The 25680-nt window shown below is 40.3% G+C and overlaps 1 protein-coding gene across 4 annotated transcripts in view; it reads left to right on the top strand.

Moving 5' to 3' along the window:
* The window catches only part of SCN11A (sodium voltage-gated channel alpha subunit 11), a 178316-nt gene that overhangs the window by 89421 nt on the left and 63215 nt on the right, over nt 1–25680 (top strand). For 3 of the 4 annotated variants that reach the window (XM_074406054.1, XM_074406053.1, XM_074406052.1), the window contains 5 exons: nt 1113–1212; nt 10908–11036; nt 12328–12419; nt 16694–16873; nt 17895–17988. In XM_074406054.1, the coding sequence (XP_074262155.1) occupies nt 1113–1212; nt 10908–11036; nt 12328–12419; nt 16694–16873; nt 17895–17988 (595 nt within the window). The remainder of the gene's footprint in view (nt 1–1112; nt 1213–10907; nt 11037–12327; nt 12420–16693; nt 16874–17894; nt 17989–25680) is intronic. The other variant, XM_074406055.1, reaches the window with a different exon arrangement.

Raw genomic sequence — 25680 nt, 5'->3', positions numbered from 1 at the left:
ACAAGATGTCATCTCCTTCTCTGGGATCCTGTGGCCTCAGAAGGGGATGGATTGAAAGGCAGTCCATTTCTTTAGTGAGATTGGTAGTGTGAAAGTGGTAGCAGGGAAAGGCACTGCTGTGCTTTAGAGGTATCAAGGATAGCTTCTTAGAGGAAGGCGCATCTAAGCTGACACCTAAAGAGTTAAACTGGCAACCTGTGCACCATATTGAGTTGATAAACGTGTTGTGTTGGACTTATACAGTATATAAAACTTTAAAAAACACTTTCTAACACGAATACTCCAGATTTCCAGCTTTTCTTGAAAGATGGAAACTGGCAATCCTAGGTTTACATTTCTGTTAATACCTGGCAAAAATCAGGGGAGTAAGAAATTGCTGCCTCTTTGGAGGGGGCATGTAAGCTCTGTCTCACCACCTCTGCATCCCTCATGTGGCTCAACATTTTACCCATTTATATCCCTTGGCAGACTCTTAAAACATAGGGTTTGCAATGTCAGTCTTAAAGCGTAAAGGCAGGTAGGAATGATTAAGCATTTTTGATGTATGGAAGGGTTGGGGGAGACACTAGGAAGTTTTAGACAGGGGGATGAGAAAAAGTTATGGATTGATAGATTTAGTTAAATATTGAGATGAATGGCAATGAATAAGTATTTGGGTTTGGTTCCCTAGAAGCAGAGCCTGATATTGGGATTCTTATTTAAGTGATTTAGCAGAGGAGTGCTTTCTGGAGAAGGAGAAAGGGAAGCAGAAGGGAAGAAAATGAAGAGCCAAACAAGGATATAGTCTCAGCTGAGTTGGCTTCATACGGATCCCATGAGGAACTCTGGAGCACAAATTGCACCACAGAATTGTCTCACTTTGAAGTGAGGGCTGAAGGCAGTCAGACGTGTGGAAGAGGGTGTGTAGCTCTCCAAGTGAGGAGGCTGCTATTCAGCGGGGTACAATTCCCCACAGGAGGGGACAGTTGTGAGTTGTTCTCAGCCAACACTCACAGTCAGAAGATAAATGCATCTGCAGAAAAGGGGACCAGTAGGGGCACTCCCAATCTTACCAATAGCTAATGACTCATGCCATCCTGCGATGTATCTGCCTTAATGGATGCTGGCCACATTGTTCAGCATGTTCATTATCAGCACCGTTATCATCAACTGTGTGTTCATGGCTAGCGGGCTTGGTAAAACCAGCAACAGTAACGATACTGACATTGCCGAGTAAGTATTTTTCTTTCACTCACCTATCCTAAGTTTTTAAACAAATATACCTAAGACAGTTAATGATTACACTGGAGAGAAAGAAAAAGTCAGTAATAATTCTAACACCTATGGTGGCAGAGTCAGTTTTATTTTTGTCCTTTTTTTGTTTACAATTTGTAATAAACAGCACACATACAATTTTATGTTCACATTTTAAGTGTTTTTCTTTCTGTTTACTTAAGTTTTATAGGAATCTATTTTGATGACTATATACTATTTTATCAGGTGAATAAACCATAGTGTACTTAATCACTTGCATTTTAGTAGATTATAACATTGTCATAAACATATTTTTGCATAAAGCTATATTTATGTACTTACTCTTTGTTTTCGTTTGTAAACAATTTTTTATACCAATTCACTATGCCAAGAGTAAAGCTATTCTTTAAAAATATTTTTTTTTTAGCTTTTTTAATTTTTTGAGACATGGTTTCGCTGTTGTTGCCTAGGCTGGAGTGCAATGGTGCTATCTCAGCTCACTGCAACCTCCACCTCCCGGGTTCAAGCAATTCTCCTGCCTCAGCCTCCTGAGGTGTGTAATTGCTGGGTCCTGTGATAAGTATATATGTAACTTTTTAAGAAACTACTAAACTCTTTCAAATTGATGGCATCATTTCACATTCCTACTAGCAATATATGAAAATTTCAAAGTCTGTATTAACCTTTTCATTCGATTTGCTTTGATTTTAATTTGCTCTTCTATTTCTAGCTTCCTAAGTTGGAAGCTTAAATAGCTGGTTTTAGGCACAGGCAGCTCTGTGGCACTTCCTGCCACGCCAGGCCTGCCTGGGCCATTAAAAAAAAAAGTTGGTTTTAAATTTTTCTTCTTATACAGTTGTATAAAGCTAAACATTTCTGTCCAATAACTGCTTTAGCTGCATTCCACAGATGTCAATACTTTGTGTTTTTATTACCTTTTAGTTTAAAATATTCCCTACATTTTCACATGCTTTCTTGTTTGTCCCATGTGTTATTTAGAAGTGTTGGTTTTTTAAATATTTCCAAATATTTTATGCTTTTCTAGTTGTTTTCTGGTTGTCTGATTATTTTATAATTTCAGATCAGTTATATTCAAAGAATATACCCTGTAAAATTTCAATCTTTTGAAATAAACAGAAACGTTTTATAGACTGTCTTGGGAAATGTTTCACATGCACTTGGAAAGAATGTGGATTCTGCCATTGTTTGGTGTGATACTCCTTAAAAGTTCAGTTACGTTAAGATGGTTGATGGTATCATTTAGATATTTTATACCTTTACGGATTTTTACCTAGCACTTGTATGAATTACTGAAAGAGAGGCTTGAAATCTCTATGATTGTGGGTTTGTCTATTCTTTCTCTCTTTTTGTCAAATTTGGCTTGATGTGTTTTGAAGCACTGTTAACAGGTACATACACACTTATGATGATTATTATTATCCTCTGAATATATTCATTTATTATTATGGAATGTCTTCGTTGCCTCTAATAATACTCATTTTAATATTTGTTTTGTCTAATATTAATATAGCTACTCCAGCTTTCTTATGCTCTTCATGTGCACGGTGTATCTTTTTCCATCCTTTTATTCTCAGCTCGTTTGTGTCTTTGTATTTGTAGCATATCGCTTGTAAACAACATATAGTCGGTTTTTGTTTTTTATGCAGTCTATCAATTCAGTCTCTGCCTTTTGATGGACTAACGTTCATTTACATTTAGTGTAGTTACATAATTGGATTTTGGTCTGCTGTTTTTCTTGTTTTTCTATTTATCTCATCTGTTGTTGTTGTTGTTCTTTGCCACTCCATTATTTCTCTATTACTGCTTCATTTTCTGTTTATCAGGTATATTTAATATTTCATTTTAATACTCTGCTGGCCTTTTAGCTTTACTTCTTTGCATATTTTAGTGGTTTCTTCAGAGCTTAAAGTTATGCATTGCTCAACTGGCAAAACATACTTAGAGCTGATGTTAAAATGCTTCTGGTAAAACAGAAACCATGCCACAATTTAGTCCCCTGTTTGTTTTTTGTCATATATTTATATTAATGTACACAATAAACGCAGAGATACCATTTATCATTTTTGCTTTAAATGGGCACATGCCTTGTAAAGACTTTTTTTCCTATAGAACCAAGTTTTCTTCTGGTATTATTTCTCTTCAGCTTGAACAACTTCCTTTAATATTTCTTGTGGTTCAGTTCTGTTGGCAGCACATTCTCGGTTTATATTGATCTGAAAATGTCTTTATTTCATACTCATTTTTGAGGTAGAGTTTCATTGTATATAGAATTAGTGCTTGGCAATTTGTTTTTCTGGCACTTTAAGTATGTCATTTTCATGTTTTCCGCCCTCTCTATTGCTTGCTTCCAGGATTTTCTCCCTAAATTTCCAGCTGTTCTGCCAGCACTGAACTCCACCCTCTGCCACCTTAAACCTTCAGAACTGTAGCCATTTGCCAGTGTTGGGGTGGGAGTGGTGAAGTTGGAAAACACTTTCGGACCCAAACAATTAAACATTTTTATAATTCTTATGCATCACAGTTATCTTCTTTTAAGAGGAACATCTACCCCAGTTTCTGCCTCCTTTTGTTCACCTTCTGGGGCCTTGAAATAATTGTCTTTATATGTATATATTTTCCAGTTTAATACTTATTATCTGTGGGAGGATTTGCCCAACCACTTCAGGTCTTCATCACAATTTAAGCAGGCATCCATTTTCTTTTAATTTTGCTTAAATTTTTTCTTTTCCTCTATTAAATTTAACAAACTTTCCTCTATGCCCATGGATTTTGATTTATAGTTAGAAACACTTTCTCTAGCCTTAAGTTATAAAAGGACTCCCTCATATTTTCTTACAGTACTTTAATAGTTTCCTTTTTAAAAAATTTAAATCTTTGAATAATTTGGAATTCATTCAAGGGTAGGGTGTCATAAATAGATCTGACTTTGTATTTCCATCCCAAATGTCTAACCATTTTTCCCAGCACCATTTGTTAAATAGTCAATTTCTTATCCTCTGATGTGAAATGTGACTTAGGTATTCGGATCTGTTTCTAGACTTTCCTTTCTCTTCTGTTGGTCTGCATTTTCGTATGCCAGAACCACAGTTTTTAATTATAAAAATCTTCTAATATTGTAATGTCTAGGAGTGCTAGAGATTCCTTTTGAGAATTTTCATGGCTCTTGTTGGTTTGTTTTTTTATGTAAATTTTATAATCAGTTTGGTTAGTTTTATTGACATGATGAAAGGGTTTAATAAATTAACAGAGGAAACTGACATCTGTATGAGGTTGGAACTCATTGAGAACATGACATATTTTTCATTTGTTGAAATCTTCTTTTGTGTTCCTCTAATTGCTTTTAAGTTTTCTTTGTATAGGTCTTCCACAGTTCTTGTTAAATTTGTTAGTGAATTTTATTGTTTTTTGTTGCCATTATAAATGTGGTCTTTTATTTAATTATACCTTGTAACTTCAGCATTTGTTTACTCTCTTGATGATTTGTATGGCTTCCCATCTTTTCCATGTTTTGAAATGTTTTTAATAGCATGGAAATGAGTCATACTGAGAGAAAGAAAGACTTATCCAGTAAAGTGATTTATATCTGTACATCTTTTGGGGAAGGATATAAGGAATTAGTGAAATGGGAAGGGATTCATTTATTAATAGCTTTTTCATTTTTTATTGGTAATCTTTAGTTTTAAAATTTCTCTGAAAATGTTGCTATAGTCTTCTCATTTATCATTTTGTTAATATATTTTCTCATTTCTGTGATTAGATTTGCCAGAGGCTTGCCTATTTCTGTTTTCTAAACTATGTCTTAAATTCTATTTTAAAAACTATTCTATAGTGTTTTCTAAAACTATGTTTTAATTTCTATTTGTCTTAAATTATATGTTTTTCTAAAACTATGTTTTAAATTCTTTTTATGTCTTAAATTCTATTTTTATTTTATTTTTTATTTTTTGAGACAGAATCTTGCTTGTATGCCCAGGCTGGAGTGCAGTGGAGCAATCTCCACTCACTGCAACCTCCACCTCCTGGATTCAGGCGATTCTTTTGTCTCAGCTTCCCAAGTAGCTGAGATTACAGTTGTGCACCACCACACCTGGCTAATTTTTATACTTTTAGTAAAGATGGGGTTTTACCATGTTGCCCAGGTCTTGAACTCCTGGACTCAAGTGTTCCGCCTTCCTCAGCCTCCCAAAGTGCTGAGATTACAGGTGCGATCCACAACACCTAGCCTTAAATTCTATTTAAAAATATGGTATTTTTTCCTTCTACCTTCTTTAATTTTGTTCATTATACATTCAATAGGACATAATGTTTTCTAAAATATGAATTTGAATGTTTAATTCATGCATTTTCCTTCTTGCTATAAATAATAAAAATATTTATAGGGATGATGCTTAGGGCTACAGCTTTGTCTCTGCCTTGTAGGTTTTAATACGTGGCATTTCAAATTTTAATATTTTCTAAATGTCTTTTGTATTATTTTCCCTTCCTCCTTGGTTTAATTCCTTGCAGATTCTTGTTTAAGGATGCTTATGGTAATATTTGTGGTATCTGACTTGGCAAGTTGCCAGTATTACACTACCCCTCCCACATTAGTTACCCTTGTAGCTGTACATTTTCTTTCAGATTCTCTAGTAATTCAAAGAGACCCACTCAGGTTCAGGCTTCTTGTGATTGGAATGGCTTATCTAATATTTTTTAAATGAGTGGAGCAATGACTTACCATTTCTAAGGCTTGAGGGAATCACTCATGCTATAGGTATGACGGTGGAAGCTGGCTAGCAGCTATTTACGCCTCTGGTGGGGAGTAGCACCAGGGACTCCCAGACCTTACCGGTACTTATTAGGGAATACAGCATCATCAGGAAAAGGGCTATGTGAGCAAGGTTGGATGCTCCAGGGCAGGAAGGGCTGATGACCCTGGGGGGATTTCCTCCTGGAATTTGGGTGATGCTCACTTTCATCATGCTTCTTTAGAACATGTTTTTATTTTCAAATGTTTTCACAGATATTTAATGGAAATTTGGGAAGGCAGTCTCCAGTCACTTCCACCCTACTTTTTTCCTGGAAGTGTTCTCTAAAATCACATACATATCTATTCTCCTTTACTTAGTTCTAGTGGTTTCTGGGACACAGGTTAGAGGTCAGACTTTGAAAACAGCCCTTTCTTTGACTACAAGGTCTGATTTGGTCTATTTGTCTGTAGAGAATTCTTCTCCGTACTAGGTGGCATCTTTGTAGGGACCATCCCTCTCTGTTGCTAGGTGGAGCCTGGAACCTGGTTAAGGCTGGCCGGCAGAGGGGCTGTGCCTTGAGGACACAGGTAGTCCTGGGAATAGATGCCATCTTGGCGGTGTCCCTGGGGAATGTGGCCTCCCCTTTGGAGTTTTGGCTGTTGTATGAGGTGCTGAGTTACTTACTGCAACTTCCCTGGAAGCCTTTGTGATCAGGAGGGCAGGACCTATGGAGGAGACAGATCAGGAGACTAAGTTGTCTCCACAGCAGTGGTTTGCCCTGCCTAGTCCTTGTGGTGAGATGCAAGGAGCCTTCTTTCTCTATTATGGGAAGCAGTGGCCCAACTGGAAGGCAATTTCCTCTGAAGCCATTTTCACTATTAAAATACCCATAAGGCAGGGAGGAAAACTGCTTTTTAGTCTGTAGGGAAGCACAGAGGTGGGAGGTAAGAGTAGGGAAAGCTGCTGTTCTCTCCTGGCAGTTTTGGATAAACAGAGGATACATGAATTTGGTTGGGAGGAGGCTGTTAAAAATGTCTTCATACAAGGAGGCATGTAATTTCCTGCTGGCGGGCATGGCTCTACTCCACACCAGATGTCATTTTGGTCTGCCGGTCCCATCATTGGTCAGGCTTCAGCTGGAAAAGAGAGAATGGTGGAGGGAAGAGGTGGGAGGCTAGAATGTCAGGCAAGAAATAGCAGCCAGGGTCTGCTGTCTCATTTACTTGAGACCTGTATGAAGACTTGAAAAATCCCATGAATCTACTATTACAGATTTTTATGAAAGCACCTATGGCTTTATAATTTAAAACTGTTATTAAAAGCTGTTGCCCTTTTAAATTCTTCTAATGCCTCTTCATCTGAGGACATTTTTAACAGCCTCCTGCAACCCCACATTTATGCACATATATTTTAGGACAGACATTATATTTAATCTGATACGCTCATTTGTCACACAAAAGGTGAGTAGCTCAGAAAAAAATCTGAAGCAAGGAGGAGCTCTCTCCTGTAGCAGCCTCAGGACCATTTCTGCTTTGGACTTGGCTGCTTTGACTTTTTTCAAGTCCTCAAGGCCTTTGTTCTTTAGCTTTCCAGGCTACTAGGATGGATAGTTTACCAGAAAAGGTCCACTTCTTTTACTTTGAACTGACAAGTTGTTTAACTGAATTGCTTGTTTCTGTCCCAAGTGAATGTGTGTCTGTGTGTCTGTGTGTGTGTGTGTGTGTGTGTGCATACGCGCATATGTTCATGCTTGCAGACCCAGGATTTTTGCAGTTTGGGATTACAACAAAAGATATAAGATTTTTTTTGAGGCAGAAGATAAAAAGGGAAATAAATTAGAGAATTGCCTTAGTCAATTTTATGTTGTGATAACAGAATACCACAGACTGGATAATTTGTAAAGAATACAGATGTATTTATTACAGTTCTGGAGGCTGGGAAGTCCAAGATCAAAGGGTCTGCATCTGGTGAGGGTCTTCTTGCTGCTTCATCCCACGGCAGAAGGGCAAAAATATGCACATGAGAGAGCAAGGGCAGAGAGGCCTGAACTCACCTTTTGTCAGGAACACACTCCTGAGTCATTGGCATTAATACACAAAGGCAGTACCTTCATGGCTTAATCACTTCCTAAGAGTCCCACCTCTTAATACCATGATAGTGCCAATTAAATGTCAGCATGACTTTTGGAGGGGACATTCCAACCATAGCAAAGATAGAATGTGATGGAAGATTAAGAGAAGAAAAAGGAAGGAGCTAGATTTTATTAAAATAGTGATAACATACATATAACATAAAAGATACCATCTTAACTATTTTAAGTCCAGTGGAATTAAGTACATTCACAGTGTTGCACAATGTTGTCATTATTCATCTCCAGAACTCTTTTCATCTTGCAAAACTGAAACTCTTTATCAATGAAACGCCAACTCCCCATTTCAATCTTCCCCTCAGCCCCTGCCTCACGTAAGTGGAATCACACAGTATTTGTCTTTTTATGACTGGATTGTTTCACCTTGCATAATAATTTCAAGTTTTATACATGTTGTAGAATATGACAACATTTTCTTCCTTTTTAAGGCTGATTAATATTTCATCACATGTAATATATCACATTTTACTCTGAACGGACAGGTTGACCGAATTACTTACTTGTTTCAGTTCGTGTGTGTGTGTGTGTGTGTGTGTGTGTGTGTGTGTGTGTAGACTCAGTATTTTTGACAGCTTGGGAATATAGAAAAAGATATAAGCTATTTTTTTTTAGAAGATTGTCTACTTATCTGGCAAAGGGCATTTGGGTTGCGTCCACCTCTTGGCTATTGTGAACAGTGCTACCATGAACATGGGTAAGCAAATATGTCCTTGAGATCCTGCTTTCAATTCTTTTGTACATATGCCTAGATGTGGCTTTGCTGGATAGTATGGCAGGTCTATTTTTAATTGGTGAAGAGTCTTCATAATGTTTTCCGTAGGGATTGCACCATTTTACAATCCCATCAACAGTGCACAAGTGTGCCAATTTCTCCACATCTTCATCAACGCTTGTTGTTTTATGTTTTTTTTTAAAAAAATAGTAGCCATCCTAATGGGTGTGAGGTCATCTCTTTGTGGTTTTGATTTGCATTTCTCTAATGATTAGTGATATTGAGCATCTTTTCATATGCTCATTGGCCATTTATATTTTATCTTTGGAGAAATATCTATTCAAATCATTTGGTCATTTTTAAATTGGGTCACTTAATCTTTTATTGTTGAATTTTAAGAGTTCTTTTTTATTTCATTATTTTATTTTATTTTACTGTAAGTTCTGGGATACATCTACAGAACATGCAGGTTTGTTACATAGGTATATATGTGCATGGTGGTTTGCTGTTCCATCAACCTATCATCTAGGTTTTAAGCCCCACATGCATTAAGTATTTCTCCTAATGCTCTTACTCCCCTTTCCCCCTACCCCCCAACAGGTCCCAGTGTGTGTTGTTCCCCTCACCGTGTTCATGTGTTCTTATTGTTCAACTCCCACTTATGAGTGAGAACATGCAGTGTTTTGTTTTCTGTTGAAGGAGTTATTTATATATTCTGTATGTTAACTCCTTGTTAGATATATGACTTTCAAATTTTTCTTCTATGAATTTTTTTTTCAGATTTTACATTTAAAACCTTAATCCATATTGAAGTAATTTTTTATATGTGTAAGTTAAGGTTCTAATTTCATTTTTTGCAAGTGGAGATTCAGTTTTCCCAATATCATTTGTTGAAAAGACTGCCCTTTTCCCAAGACTATTCTACAGTCTTGTCACCCTTGTGGAAAATAATTTGACCATATATGCAAAAGTTTACTTCTGGGCTCTCTATTCTATTCCATTGGTGTATATGTGTCTTTATGTTAGTACCACCTTGATATGGTTTAGCTGTGTCCCCACCCAAATCTCATCTTGAAATGTAGTTCCCATAGTCCCAACATCTGATGGGAGGGCCCTGGTGGGAGATAATTAAGTCATGGGGATGGTTTCCCCCATGCTCTTCTCATGATAGTATGTTCTCAGGAAATCTGATGGTTTTATAAGGGGCTTCCCTCTTCGTTTTGCCTTCATTCTTCTCCTTCCTGTTGCCATGTGCAGAAGGATGTGTTTGCTTCCCCTTCTACCATGATGGCAGATTTTCTGAGGCTTCTCCAACTATGCTGAACTGTGAGTCAGTTAAACCTCTTTCCTTTGTAAATTACCCAGTCTTGGGTATGTCTTTATTAGCAGTGTGAGAATGGACTAATATACACCTATTTTGATTACTGTAGCTTTGTAATAAATTTCAATATCAGGAAGTGTGAGACCTCCCAATTTTTTTTCAACATTGTTTTGGCTATTTGGGGTCCCTTGAAATTCCATATGAATTTTAGGATGGATTTTTATATTTTTGTAAAAAAATGTCATTGGGAATTTGATAAGGATTGCACTGAATCTGTAGATCACCCTGAGTATTATGACACCTTAACAATATTAAGCCTTCCAATCCATGAACACAGGCATGAAAAAATTCAGCTATTTGCTTCTCATTTGCTCTCTTCATTGTTCTGTCACAATTGTCTCCTTCTGCACATCAGAATGACAACTCTAGAATTGTGGTGACGAACTACAACCTCCAGTGCTTGGGGCTCATGTTACCTGAAATTACTCTCGAGAATATGGCCATAAAGCTAGGCCTTGAAATGCACCTTCACAGTTTATCTCTAGGCTGGTTTCTCTGGAATTCTAAATACCAGAACTTGCTTAAGCAGCTTGCCTTTTTGAACTCTGGTTTGCTGAAGACCAGAATGTTAAATGTCACTTTGAAATGGAAAAAAATATCAAGGCCAGTAAGATAGAAGGGCTCTTTGCTGTTCACATTGTTTATCATGTTCCTTCCTGTTGTGAATGATTTGCTTTTTAGGTATGTCTTCACTGGAATTTATATTTTTGAAGCTTTGATTAAAATATTGGCAAGAGGTTTCATTCTGGATGAGTTTTCTTTCCTTCGAGATCCATGGAACTGGCTGGACTCCCTTGTCATTGGAACAGCGTAAGAAGTTAAAGATGTTTTTGAGGAGACTTGGGGTGGGAAAGAAGCCCCCTTACTTCCATCAGTGCTCTCAGTGGATCCATGTGAGTGGCTGAGTGTGGCCTGGTAGTGCCTAGAGCTCTGAGTTCTGTGTAGGTTGGCCCTGAACAGCACATATGGCCAATTGGCCAGAGGCCTTCACACACAAACCCATTTCTAGGTCAACACTCAAGTTCTTGTTCCTTCAGCCATTTACTCACCAACACTGGCCTATTATGGGCCAGGCTGTAAGATACAGGGATGTGTCAATGAAAAAAAAAAAAGGCATGGTTTTCAATCTTATGAAGTTCACAGGCCAGAGGGGAACAGTGACAATTAATGACCCTTACAGCATGGTACGGTGAGTACCAGGACAGGGGCTATACATGTGTTGAGCTGTCAGAGGACACAGGAAGAACCAAGCAGTCTAAAAAATCTTTGGCTACTACAAGGTTACAAAGAGCTTTATTCATGGTAACTCCTGGAAGTTCTATAGTTTTGGCTTTTATGTTTCAGTCCATGATCCATTTTGAGTTTATCATTATGTGTGGTGTGAGGTGAAGGCTGAGGCTTTTCCTGAAGGAAAGGACACTGATTTGGAATCTGAATGATGTAATGGAGTCAGCAAAAGAAAAAGCAAGAAATGCAATGTCCCATTGCCAGCACAGCAATAGTTAACCTAGTATCATTTAATTTGTACTAGGTATTATGTTGAGCACTTTGCATGTTTTTTCCTAATTAGTATTCACAAAAGCCCTTGGAAGTAGGTACTAGTAATTTCAGAGTTTTACATTTGAGGTTCAAAGTCTGTGTGCTCTTAGTTATGGAAAGGCAGTGAAGCACAATGGTTTTGAGTATGGCTCTGGAGCTACACTGCCTGGGTTCACATTCAGGCCTGACTGTATGTGTAGTGGCGGGAGACCTTAGTGAAGTGCCTTGGGGCATGGAACTTGCCAGCCACTCAGTATATATTTGAAAGGACTTCTGTTATGTACGGATGTAGCCACTACTACATGGACTAGTTCAAGCAGTCATCATCTGTGTCCACATGTGAAGGTGAACTGAGAACAGCCTCTCTGCAGCTCATGGTCCATAGCAATGAACAGTGGTATTGCCATATCCTGAGGTAAAGGTGGGGCTGGGAAGGTGAGGCTGTTGGTTTCACCATGGAGGGCACAGGCCCCAGGCCGAGCTTACCTGTGGCTTTTGTGGCCATGTGCAGTGCAGCTGCAGAGCTGAGCCAGCCCGCGTCTCCCTGTGCTTTATCTTACAGGATGGTGTCATACTGGTGCATCGGCATCAACCTGCTGTCCCTGCGCACCTTCCGTGTGCTGAGAGCTTTGAAAGCCATTTCAGTAGTTTCACGTAAGTCACTCACTTTTCACACTGGCTCTTATCTAGAAAGAACGTTCATTTGTATTTAAATTTTTTCACAGTGTCCTCCTGTAAACCAAAAACAAACCAACCCTGCTTTACACATTTATTTGATGGTCCAACAGATAATTATTGAGCACCTAATATGTCCAGGGACTGTGCTAACTGCTTAGGATCTATTAGTAAGCAAATGAATACAGACCCTTGGTCTCATGGAGTTTTACCTTTTAGGGGAGAGGGAGGGGAGACAGACACCAGGCAATGGCTATAATAAGTAAGTACGTTGTGTCGCACGTAAGCAAGTGCTATGTGCCGGGGAAAATATAAAGAGAAAGCAGACACCATGGGGCTATGGCAAGTCACAGGATATAGGGGAAGCAGGTTGCAATTTTAAACAGATCAGGCTAGTTGTCATTGAGGTGAGAGGTGGCAGAGATTTTAAGGTGGTGAGGAAGTGACACAAGCAGACGTATGGAAAGAGTATTCTGAGCATGGGAAACGGCACCGAGATTGAAGAGTAGCAGAGATGAGGATGGGACTGGGCGGGAGGGAGTGAGGGGCCAGGTGGTGGCGGTGGGATCACAGAAGTGAAGGGGGGCCGGGCATGGTCGCTCATGCCTGTAATCTTAGCACTTCGGGAGGCCAAGGCGGGCATATAACTTGAGGCCAGGAGTTTGAGACCAGCCTGGCCAATATGGTGAAGCCTCGTCTTTACAAAAATACAAAAGTTAGTCAGGCATGGTGGTGGGTACCTGTAATCTCAGCTACTTGAGAAGCAGAGGCTGGAGAACTTCTTGAACCTGGGAGGCAGAGGTTGCAGTCTGAAGTCAGCTGAGATTGCACCATTGCACTCCAGGAGAAAGAAAGAGAGAGAGAAAGAGAAAGAGAGAGAGGGAGGGAGGGAGGGGGAGGGAGGGAGGGAGAGAGAGAGAGAGAGAGGGGAGGGGAGGGAGGGAGGGAAGAAAGGAAGGGAAAGGGAAGGAAGGAAGGAAGGGAGAGGAAAAAAAAAGAAAGAAAGAAAAGGGAAGGAAGAAAGAGAAAGGAAGGAGGGAGGGAGGAAAGAGAAGGAAAGAAAGAAAAAGAGAAAGAAAACGTGAAGGAAGGAAGGAGAGAAAGGAAGGAGGGAGAAAGGGAGGAAGGGAAAGAAAAAGTGAAAGGGAGCCCTGTATGCAGGACTCCCAGGGAAGGTCTGGGCTTCACTCTGAAGAAATGGGAGCTGTTGTGTGGAGAATGGAATGTAGATGTAGGGGAGGCAGTAGAAGCAGGAAGACCTTCTGCTGCAGGGAGCATGGTGGACTAAAGATCCCGGGAGCATGGTGGACTAAAGATCCCGGCTTCCAGGTCTCTGGGTTCCCCACTGCATTCATGCACATGTTGAGATCGTGCCTGCTCTGCAAGATATATGTGGGTTCTAGTGCTGGCCCATTCCCGAAGCATCTGGGATTCTTCTAACAGGAAACTTTGGCTCAGGGGCTCTCCAGCAACCTGGCTGGGGGACTCTGACAGCTGCGCTGCAGTCTGAGGTTCCTCCTATCCAATCCTTCCTTGTCTCTCTCTCAGACGTCAAACTTGTGCCACAGTTTGAAGCTTCTCCCTGCCCGCTTCTGCTCCCCCCACTCATCCTTCACAGGCATCCTCCCAACCCCCACAGTTCTCCAGCACATCTGATCTCCGAATGTCTGCTCCTCAAAACTGAAACTGACACAAGAGACCATTATCCAAGCAAGGGATGGTGGTATTCTCTGATCAGGTAGTGGTAGTGGAGTGGGTGGACATTGGTCTGATTCTGTGTCAACTTGAAGGTAAAAACAATAGCATTTCCTGATTGATCAATTGTATGTGAGCAAAAGAACGGAGTAAAAAATGACTTTTATGTCTGATGTCACTGATTGAGAGAGAGAAGGCTGTGAGAGGAGCAGGCCTTGGAGTCAGATCACAAGCCAGCCTTGAACGTGGTGTGTTTGAGATGGCTGTGAAGCACAAGGGAAAGGACTCAGTAGGCAGTTAGGTATACATGAGTCTGGGATTCCAGGGAGAAGTCGGAGCTGGAGATACCATTTCAGGAATCAAGGGTCTATAGATGATGTTTAAACTCATAAGATCTGATGAGATCACCAGGGGAATGAGCATTGATGGAGAACAGAAGAGGACCAAGGCCTGAGCCCCAGGGCATTGAAACATGACATGGGAGAAGAGGAGAAACCAGGGAAGGAGATGAGCAGCAGCCACCAGTGAAGTAGGAGGGGAGCCAAAGGTGTTCTCTTGGCAGCCAGGCAAGGAAGGCACTTTAGCCCTGAAGATGGATGAAGCCAAGGTTGGGTGTGAATATGAATTTCAGTTTATTAAAAATAAGGTTATTATAGCACACCCTTTTCCTCTCCTTCCCATTTCCTCTCTCTTTTTTTTTTTTTTAGTACAACAAACAAACAAAAAAGTGTATTATCTTCCCCCTCTGGAGTCCTTTCCTTTCACCTTCTCCCCTCCCCTTCTTTTCTCTTCTATCAGTGACTTTGGCAAACTATGAAAAGACTTGAGAACTATTTAGTTGTGTTGATTGTATAGACTTAAATTATACTGTATGGCCCCAATACCTAGACTCCAGGCAATGTAAATCCTTTCAAACAGAAGCAGTGGGTTATTTTTCGAAACTCCAGAAAAGCAACTGAATAGCAATAAAGAAACGAGTAGTCAGATAACACTTTATATAGAATTTGTCCCTCCGCCTCCACCTCCGCTGCCTCCTCCTCCTCCTTGTCCTCCTCCTCCGCCTCCTCCTTCTCCTCCTCCTTCTCCTCCTCCTCCTCCTCCTCCTCATCCTCCTCCTCCTCCTTCTCCCTCTTCTTCTTCTTTTGCAAGTATGACTTTGTTTTCTTAGATAGATTTAGGAGATTTCTGCATGAGCAGAGCCCCTTTTATTTTTACATAAGTAAATACACATTCAGGTAGTCATTTAGCAGTTTTCATGTCCCCTTCCTCATCTCCACACAGGTGAATATGACCTATATTTTGGCCCATGAAATGCACTGAGATGCCTGGATGCTTTTTGGAAGTAAGGGTTGAGGTACAACCTTTTATGGGACTACGGAAGAATGATCCAGGAATCACAATCATCACTCATCCACATTTCTTGCTTGGGAAAAGCCTCTTGCTATAGATTAAAATCTGCCTTGGGTGCTGCTGCAGTAACCTCTGGTTTGCCTTCAACTGGTGATACAGTGAGTGTCCCAGCTTGGCCTCCAGGTTCCTGCTATCAGGTGTACTTTGTAGTAAGCTCATCCACTGAGGGCTTGGCCTTCCACTGTACGCTGCCATGTGCTCTCACCTCTACACTGATCAACTGAAATTTGTCACTTAGTTCATTCCACGCATTACAATCTCTTCTGGGAGTTTATCTCTCCAGCTATCTTGAGAGCAAAGCCCATGACTCAGTGGATTGCTGGAGCTGACTTGTTCTTTTTTCAGCTCTGTGTCCAGTAACATCATGTTAGTGGCTTGAAATCTACCACAGTGGCAAGGGGGGATCAAGATCTATACCACAGAATTCAGAAAACAAGGAGAGCTGTAAATCAAGGCTCTCCCACCTCCTGCTTGAAGGCCCAGTTTTAAATATTTGCTAGCATGCCATAAGATTATGTCTTTCTTCTTTTGTAACTTTGGCAGCTTAACCATGTGCCATGGATGTAGTAGGTGCTTAATAAATACTTCTTGAATAAGTGAATGAAAAGAAAACACCCTGTTATAACTGATAATCTGAGTTTTCCCTCCCAAGATATCCTCATAACTTGAGTCTAGACGAAGCTCCTTCTTCATCCCTTCCACCCCACACTTTAGCTATGTCTCATGGTACTCATGTACTTTGACAATAGATGGTAACTACTAAATGTCAGATACGGGTCTGTCTCATTCTCTACTGTGGCCCAGCTAAGGTGGTGCCTTTGCAACTGTCCTGAAGCTATGCCTTGAGTCCTTGTGGCGTGTTTCTATTCAAAGCCCCCTTGCTTGCTCCTCACAGCAGCACTGAGGCAGGCATAGGGCAGGAATAGAGAAAATGAGTCTCAGACTTGTTGACTGTTTTGATTAACACTCAGCTTCCAAGGCACAGAGTTGCAGCAAGAACTCAAAGCATCAGAATCATAGGCTAGGCTGGAATCCAGTTCCAGCCTGCACTTTGACAGTTTCCAAGACCTCAGTTGCTCCTTCCTTGGCCTTTTTGCCTGTCTGGCCAAGGGGAATGGGCTTCTCCCCATGCCCGTCATCTTTCTCAGGTCTGAAGGTCATCGTGGGAGCCTTGCTACGCTCTGTGAAGAAGCTGATCAATGTGATTATCCTCACCCTCTTTTGCCTCAGCATCTTTGCCCTGGTAGGTCAGCAGCTCTTCATGGGAAGTCTGAACCTGAAATGTGTCCGGCGCGACTGCAGAAACGTCAGTAACCAGGAAGCTTGTGGTAAATACCCAGCCTTTCTGAGGCAGGAGAATTGCCTGAGCCCAGGAGGCGGAGGTTGCGGTGAGCCGAGATCGCGCCATTGCACTCCAGCCTGGGTAACAAGAGCGAAACTCCGTCTCAAAAAAAAAAAAAAAAATACCCAGCCTTTCACTCCTTGGTTTTTGCATGGTTAACTTCTGCTTATGCTCACTTGTCCTGCCTTCACACTTCCCTTACAAACTCTCTTAGGCGCAAGGGAGGACTTAATCCATCCAGCGTGCTCCTGTGGGCAGATGCATTTCTTAGAGAAGTGCCTCGTTCTTTGTGTTGCCATGGAGAAGGAAAGTCTTGAAACCACATCCACAAGAGCAATTCTATGCTCTCACATCCTTTTGCCATTTAGATCTCTGCCCACTTTTTTTGTGATGTTTTGCGGAAGTTTGTGGAGTGCTTGGATTTGGCCAGCAATAACCAGCAGTTTCCGAGCTCCCGCTCCTCAAGTGTTTCTCCAGTGACAGCACCTTTTTTTTTTTTTTTTTTTTTTGAGATGGAGTCTAGCTCTGTCTCACTTCAACCTCCGCTTCTCGGGTTCAAGTGATTCTCCTGCCTCAGCCTCAAGAGTAGCGGGGATTACAGGCACGTGCCACCACACCCAGCTATTTTTTGTATTTTTAGGAGAGACAGAGTTTTACCATGTTGGCCAGGATGATGTCAATCTCCTGACCTTGTAATTCGCCCACCTCAACCTCCCAAAGTGCTGGGATTACAGGTGTGAGCCACCGTGCCCAGCCAATAACACTTCTTTCTGTGCCCACCCTCTCCATGTGGAGGTTGAACCTACACCTACTCCATGTGTTCTGAATCTCATGTGACTGCACCCTTTTGATGTCTATCATGGGATGGGTCCATATCCAGCTACTCCCAGGGAGGATCTTCGGTTCAGTATTATTTACTGAGAGGCAAAGTGGTGGTGGTGATGTCACTGCTTCCTCCTCCAAATTCTCCTTCCTCCTTGTCCCTCCTTTTTTCTTTCTCCTTCCAGAGGACTCGGGCCCTTGTTTCTTTCCAGAATATTGCTTTGAAAAGAAAGAAAATTCGACTGAATTCAGAATGTGTGGCACTTGGATGGGTAACAGGTAAGATGTTTATGTTCTTCATTTTTCTCCCAAGAAGAGCACCTCTAGACTTTTTAGCATGATGTGGCAAACAGTCTTTTTCTAATGACTGGTGGACACGGTGATGATAGTTCTCACACAGTACTAACTATTTCATGTGTCTAAACGAGTTTGGGCTTGTGTTATTAAATTAAAAAATCATTTCCCGGTGTTTAAAGCAGCTTTCCTCCCTAGTTATGTTAAATCAGAAGTTTATAAGAAACCTACTGAGACAGTGATATTTCAGCTTCATGGAGTCAATATTCAAGGTTTCCAAAGCTGCGAAGGGATGTTGTGACTGAGAGCTCTGTGAGGCCCTTGCTTCCTGCTCAGCAGCATTGCCCTGCTGCAAGACTGTCTGCACAAGCATGATGAGCAGGGGCTGAGAGGTGTTATGGGGATGTGACCTCATCTGCAAAATTAGGGAAGGCTTCTTTCCATTTGCAAGACACAGTAGGATTTAATCTCATATGAGGCTCACTGAGCTTTCTAGAATGATTCTCAATAGAACACACTGCACTGATCTTGTTGAGGATCATTCTAGAAAGAAAACTGTCTTCCATGAAACTTGTCCCTGCTGCCAGAAAGGTCCCCAACATTTTGGCACCAGGGACCAACTTCATGGAAGATAATTATTTTTTGAACAAGAAGTGGGGTGGTTTGGCGATAAAACTGTTCCACCTCAGATCATCAGAATTAAATTCTCATAAGGAGTGCACAACCTAGATTCCTCACGTACACAGTTCACAAGAGAGTTCACACTTTTATGAGAATCTAATGCTTGCCACTGATCTGACAGAGGTGAAGCCCAGGCGGTAATGTTTACTCACCTGCTGCTCACTTGCTCTGTAGCCCGGTTCTTAACAGGCAATGAACCAGTCCTGGTCTGTGGCCTGGGACTGGGGACCCCAGGAGGGAGCCCAACAGCTGCTGCATATAGCACTTCTTATACCCAAGCAGGCAGGTGTGGTTACTATAGGCAAAATCCAAGGTGGGGTGTGTCACCTAGACATAAAGAAGCAGCAGCCTTGTTTCCAGATAGTCTTACTTTTTTTTTTTTTTCAATTATTTTGCCTCTAAAGTCTCTTATTACAATACCGTACTGCTATAAAAAGTCCAAAAAGCTATTTTAGCTGTTGAAAACTCAAATAACGTCAGGCACAAAATGAATCAAGTGTTATGTATATACGACAATAGAGAGTGGTGGGGGAAAGTAGAGAGGCAGAGGACACATGTCATGTTTAATGGCAGTCTAACTTGTGGGTTTTTAAAATTTCAATAGGATTTGGGGAACAGGTGGTGTTTGGTTACATGAATAAGTTCTTTAGTGGTGACTTCTGAGATTTTGGTGCATGAACTGCTCTTTCTAGCTTTTATTTTAAGTTCAGGGTTACATATGGAGCCTTGTTATATAGGTAAGTTTGTGTACAGATTGTTTTATCACCCAGGTATTAAGTCTAGTTCCCATTAGTTATTTTTCCTTTCCTTCTATCACCCTCCACCATTCAATAGGTCCCAGTATCTGTTGTTCTCTATTGTGTATCCATGTGGTCTCATCATGTATCTCCCATTTACAAGTGAGAACATGTAGTATTTGGTTTTCCTGTTCTAGCATTAGTTTGTTATGGTTAGTGGCCTCCAGTTTCATCCATGTTCCCACAAAGGAATAGATCTCATTCTTGTTTATGGCTGCATAGTATTCCATGGTGTATATGTACCACATTTTCTCTATCCAGTCTGTCATTGATTGGCATTCAGGTTGCCTCCATGTCTTTGCTATTGTGAATAGTGCCGCAATGAACAGTCACGGGCATGTGTCTTTAAAATAGAATGATTTATATTCCTTTGGGTATATATCAAGTAATGGGCTTGCCAGGTCAAATGGTAGTTCTGTTTTTAGGTCTTTGAGGAATTACCACACTGTTATCCACAATGGTTGAACTAATTTACACTCCCACTAACAGTGGATAAATGTTCCTTTTTCTCCACATCCATGCCAGCATCTGTTATTTTTTGACTTTTATTAATAGCCATTCTGACTGGTGTGAGATGCTATCTCATTGTAGTTTTGATTTGTATTTATCTAGTGGTCAATGATGTCCAACTGGTCTCTATAGGGTTCTTACCTCTAAGTATATGAGCCAGGCACAGCTCTCTCAGTCTAGGTACAATATAAATGCTCCAGAGTTTTTATGGTAAACCAACTCCTGGTGCACAGCATTCCACACTGATCACAACATGCTTGCTTCTGAGGAGATGGCACTCTGAGAAAGCAGGTCTGTGACCATCTTCCCAGGCAGGCTTTGGTCTATTCAGGGCCTGGGCTAGTCTTCACCTTCTGGTCACTGCTTCCTTCTCTGCTGACTGACAGTGACTATAACTCAGATCTGAAGTCTAAGTAGGAGGTTCCAGTAGATAAAGAGAAAGAGTGAACAATTCTAGACAGTAGGCACAGCAAGTGTAAGCATGAGGCCTTGGAGCATAAGAACATGTAGGGAATGATAAGAAGCCCAGCAACTTTTTGGGAAGACAGGCAAGAGAGTGAGCAGGAAGTTCTAAGTTCTAAGATAAGAGCCAACCATGAAGGACCTGATAGCTCATCAGTGCCAATGATTTTGTTCTTGATCACAAAGGAAGCAGGAGACATGCAAAGGTTTTAGAGCAGATGAATGACCTGGGCGGGTTAGGTATATTTTAAAAGCCACAATGACTGCTGTGTAGAGAATGGATGCATAGAATAGATGGAGAAGCCAATTACAAGACTGGTAGAAAGAGTAAAGATCATGAAGATGTCCAGTGGTGATGAAGAGAAGTTAATGGATACATTCCAGAGACATTTAGGAGATAGAAAGAACAGGACATATCAATATTGGCCTTGAATGTAAATGGGCTAAATGCCCCCACTTAAAAGGCACACAGTGGCAAGCTGGATAAAAAAGCAAGACCCAATGGTATGCTGTCTTCCAAAGACTCATCTCACATGTAATGACACCCACAGGCTCCAATAAAAAGAATGGAGGAAAATATACCAAGCAAATGGAAATCAGAAAAAAGAAGGAGTTGCAATCTTAATTTCAGACAAAACAGACTAAACCAACAAAAATCAAAGAAGATAAAGAAGGGCATTACATAATGGTAAAGAGCTCAAGTCAACAAGAAGACCTAACTAATATAAAGATATACGCACCCAACACAGGAGCACCCAGAATCATAAAGCAAATTCTTAGAGACCTACAAAGAGACTTGGACTCCCACACAATAATAGTGGGAGACTTTAACACAGCACTGACAGTATTAAACAGATCATTGGGGCAGAAAGTTAACAAATATATTCAGGACCTGAACTCAGCGTTGGACCAAATGGACCAGATAGACCTCCACAGAACTCTCCACCCCAAAACAAGAGAATATACATTCTTCTCATCACCACATGCCACATACTCCAAAATTGACCACATAATGGAATATAAAACAAGCCTCAACAAATGCAAAAGAACCAAAATCATATCAAACACACTCTCAGACCACAGCACAATAAAAATGGAAGACAAGACTAAAAAAAATCATCAAAACCATGTAATTGCATGGAAATTAAATGACATGCTTCTGAATGGGTAAATAACAAAATTAAAGCAGAAATCAAGAAGTTTTTTGAAACCAATGAGAACAAAGGTACAACATACCAGAATCTCTGGATGCTAAAGCAGTGTTAAGAGAAAAATTCATGGCACTAAATGCTCCCATCAAAAACTTAGAAATATCTCAACTTAACAATCTCACATCACAACTGAAAGAGTTAGAGAAGCAAGAGCAAAGCTAGCAGAAGGCAAAAAATAAGAAAATCCAAATAAACACAATTAGAAATGACGAAGGGGATGTTACTACTGACCACACAGACGTAAAAATAACTGTCAAAAACTGCTATAAACGCCTCTAAGCACACAAACTAGAAAATCTGGAAGAGATGGATAAATACCTAGACACAAACACCCTCCCAAGACTGAACCAGGAAGAAACTGAGTCCCTGAACATACCAATAACAAGCTCTGAAATTGAATCCATAATAAGTAACCTACCAACCAAAAAAATTCCAAGACCAGATAGATCCACAGCCAAATTCTACTAGATGTACAAAGAAGAGCAAGTACCATTCCTACAGAAACTATTTCAAAACATGGAGGAGCAAGGACTCCTCCCCAAATCATTCAATGAGACCAGCATCATCCTGATACCAAAACCTGGCAGAGATATAACAAAAAAAAAAAAAAAAAAGAGAAAACTTTAGGTTAATATCCTTGATGAACATTGATGCAAAAATCCTCAACTAAATACTTGCAAACTTAATCCAGCAGCACCTCAAAAAGCTAATCCACAGCAATCAAGTAGGCTTTATCCTTGGGATTCATGGTTCATTAACACACATAAATCAATAAATGTGATTCATTACAACTAAAGACAAAAAACACATGATTACTTCAATAGTTGCAGAAAAAGCTTTTGATAAATTTAACATCCTTTCATGTTTAAAACTCTCAATAAACTAGATACTGAAGGAACATACCTCAAAATAATAAGAGCCATCTATGTCAGACCCACAGCTGACATTATACTGAATGGGGAAAAGCTGGAAGCATTCATTCCTCTTGAAAAACAGCACAAGACAAGGATACCTTCTCTCATCACTCCTATTCAACATAATATCAGGAGTCCTGGACAGAGGAATCAGGAAGAGAAAGAAATAAAGGGCATTCAAATAGGAAGAGAAGAAGTCAAATTTTCCCTGTCTGCAGATGACATGCTCTATATCTAGAAATATAGTCTCAGCCCAAAAGTTCCCTCAGCTGATAAACAACTTCAACAAAGTTCTAAGATACAAAATCAGTGTACAAAAATCACTAGCATTCCTATATACCTACAGCCAAGCTGAGAGCCAAATTAGTAATGCAATCCTATTCACGATGTGACAAGAGAAGAAAATACCTAGGAATATAGCTAATCAGGGAGGTGAAAGCTCTGTACAATGAGAATTACAAAACACTGCTAAAAGAAATGAAAGATGACACAAATGGAAAAATATCTCATGCTCACAGATAGGAAGAATCAGTATCATTAAAGTGGACATACTGTCTAAAGCAATTTACAGATTCAGTGCAATTCCTATCAAATTACCAATGACATTCTTGACATAACTAAAAAAACACTTTTAAAATTCATATAGAATGAAGAAAGAGGCCAAATATCCAAGGTAATCCTAAGTAAAAAGTTCAAAACTCGAGTCATCATGTTACTCGACTTCAAAGTATACAACAGGGCTACAGTAATCAAAACAACATGGTACTGGTACAACAACAGTCATATAGATCAATATGGCAAATAGAGAACCCAGAAATAAGTCTGCACCCCTACAATCATCTGATCTTAAACAAAGCTGACAAAACAAGCAATGGGGAAAGGACTCCTTTCTATTCAATAAATGGTGCTGGATTAACTGGCTAGCTATATGCAGAAGATTGAAACTGGACTCCTTCCTTACACCATATACAAAAATCAACTCCAGATGGATTACAGACTTAAATGGAAATCCCCAGACTATAAAAACTCTGGAAGACAGCCTAGGCAATACCAATCTGGACATAGAAATGAACAAAGATTTCATGATGAAGATGCCAAAAGCAATCAGAACAAAAGCAAAATTTGACAAATGGGATCTAATTAAATTTAAGAGCTTCTGCACAGCAAAAAAAGAAAAACCAATCAACAGAGTAAACAGACAGTCTACAGAATGGGAGAAAATATTTGTAAACTATGCATCTGCTGAAGGTCTAATATTCAGCATCTATAAGGTACTTAAACAACTTAACAAGAAGGAAACAGCTCCATTAAAAAGTAAGCAAAGAACATGAACAGAACTTTTTTTTAAATAAAGATTTAGATGTAGCCAAATAGTATATGAAAAAAAGCTCAACACCATTCACTGCCCGTTAGAGAAATGCAAATCAAAACCACAATAAGATACTGTTTAATACCAGTCAGAATGGCTATCATTAGAAGTAAAAAAATAACAGATGTTGGCAATGTTGCAGGGAAAAGAGAACACATACACTGTTAGTAGAAGTGTAAATTAGTTCAACCATTGTGCAGAGCAGTGTGGCAATTCCTCAAAGACCTAAAAACAGAACTACTGTTGCTGAATTCATCCTAGCAATCCCAAGAGGAATATAAACCATATTAATATGTACCCAGAAGAATATAAATCATTCTACTATAAAAATGTATGCACATGAATGTCCATTGCAGCACTATTCACAATAACAAAGACAAGGAATCAACCTGAATGCCCATCAATGACAGACTGGGATAAAGAAAATATGGTACATATATGTCATGGAATACTATGCAGCCATAAAAACGAGCGAGATTATGTCTTTTGCGGGAACATGGGTGAAGTTAGAGGCGATTAGCTTTAGCAAACTGAAGCAGGAAACAGAAAGCCAAATACTGCATGTTCTGTTATAAGTGGGAGTTAAACGATGAGAACTCATGGACCTAGAGAAGAACAACAGCTAATGGGGCCTACTTGAGGGCGAAGGGCGGGAGCGGCAAGAGGAGCAGAAAAATAACTGTTGAGTACTAGGCTTAGTACCTGGGTGGTGAAATAATCTGTACAACAAACCCCTGTGATATGAGTTTACCTATATAACAAACCGGTACATGTACCCCAGAGCCTAAAATAATAGGTACAAATAAAAATAAATAATAAATGAGTAGAAAAAACAAAATGTGGAGATTGAAGAGGGAGCGTTGGTGTGTATTTGCAGGTACAAAGCCATGTGTAAGGGAGTGGTGGGAAGTGTAAGGGAGTGGTGGGAAGTGCAAAGGGGAGAAAACTGTTAGAGATGTTTCTCATATCAGTGTGAGTGACTGAAAATGTCATTTGCTGAGACGGGGATGCTGCTGGAGGGCCTTAATCACCTGTATAAGTTGATGAGAAGGTACACCTAGAGAAAAGGAGATTGAACACGATAGGTTTATATTCTGTATGGTGACCGAGAAATGAAGGAAGTTAAATATGGTAGGTCCATCCTCAACAGGCTCCTGAAAGTTAGAGGGCACTGGGACTTCACAGAATTTCCTCCAAGTCTGGTGAGAAAGAGGGTGCAGTGGTGACCCTCCTCCTCAGTCACCCTAAAGCAAAACCTGCCACTCACAAAGTCCCACTCTGCCCACCAGGCAAATCCCAATCCGCGTGTCAGGGCCTCTGATTAAAGCACATGAACAGCTCAGGCTCACCAGGCATCTGAAGAAAGCCTTTCGTAAAAAGGAGGCCAAGATAAAGCCACAGAAAATGTGGACAAAATGAAAGAACCAGAAAGGGCTCTGAAAACTTTGATTAGTGTCCTTGGTGAGATTGGAAGAGATACTGTATACATAAAACAAAAAGCAGCTTGTTGTGAAAAAAGAACAGCAGAAAACTTATTAGAAATTCAACTTTTTTTTTTGAGACGGCGTTTTGCTCTTGTTACCTAGGCTGGAGTGCAATGGCATGATCTCGGCTCACCGCAACCTCCGCCTCCTGGGTTCAGGCAATTCTCCTGCCCTCCTGCCTCAGCCTCCTGAGTAGCTGGGATTACAGGCACGTGCCACCATGCCCAGCTAACTTTTTGTATTTTTAGT

Source organism: Saimiri boliviensis, chromosome 9 (genome assembly GCF_048565385.1).
Source record: "Saimiri boliviensis isolate mSaiBol1 chromosome 9, mSaiBol1.pri, whole genome shotgun sequence".
NCBI classification, from domain to species: Eukaryota; Metazoa; Chordata; class Mammalia; order Primates; family Cebidae; genus Saimiri; species Saimiri boliviensis.
The sequence above is the reverse complement of the archived record's forward strand: the minus strand, read 5'-3'. Positions and strand labels throughout refer to the sequence as shown.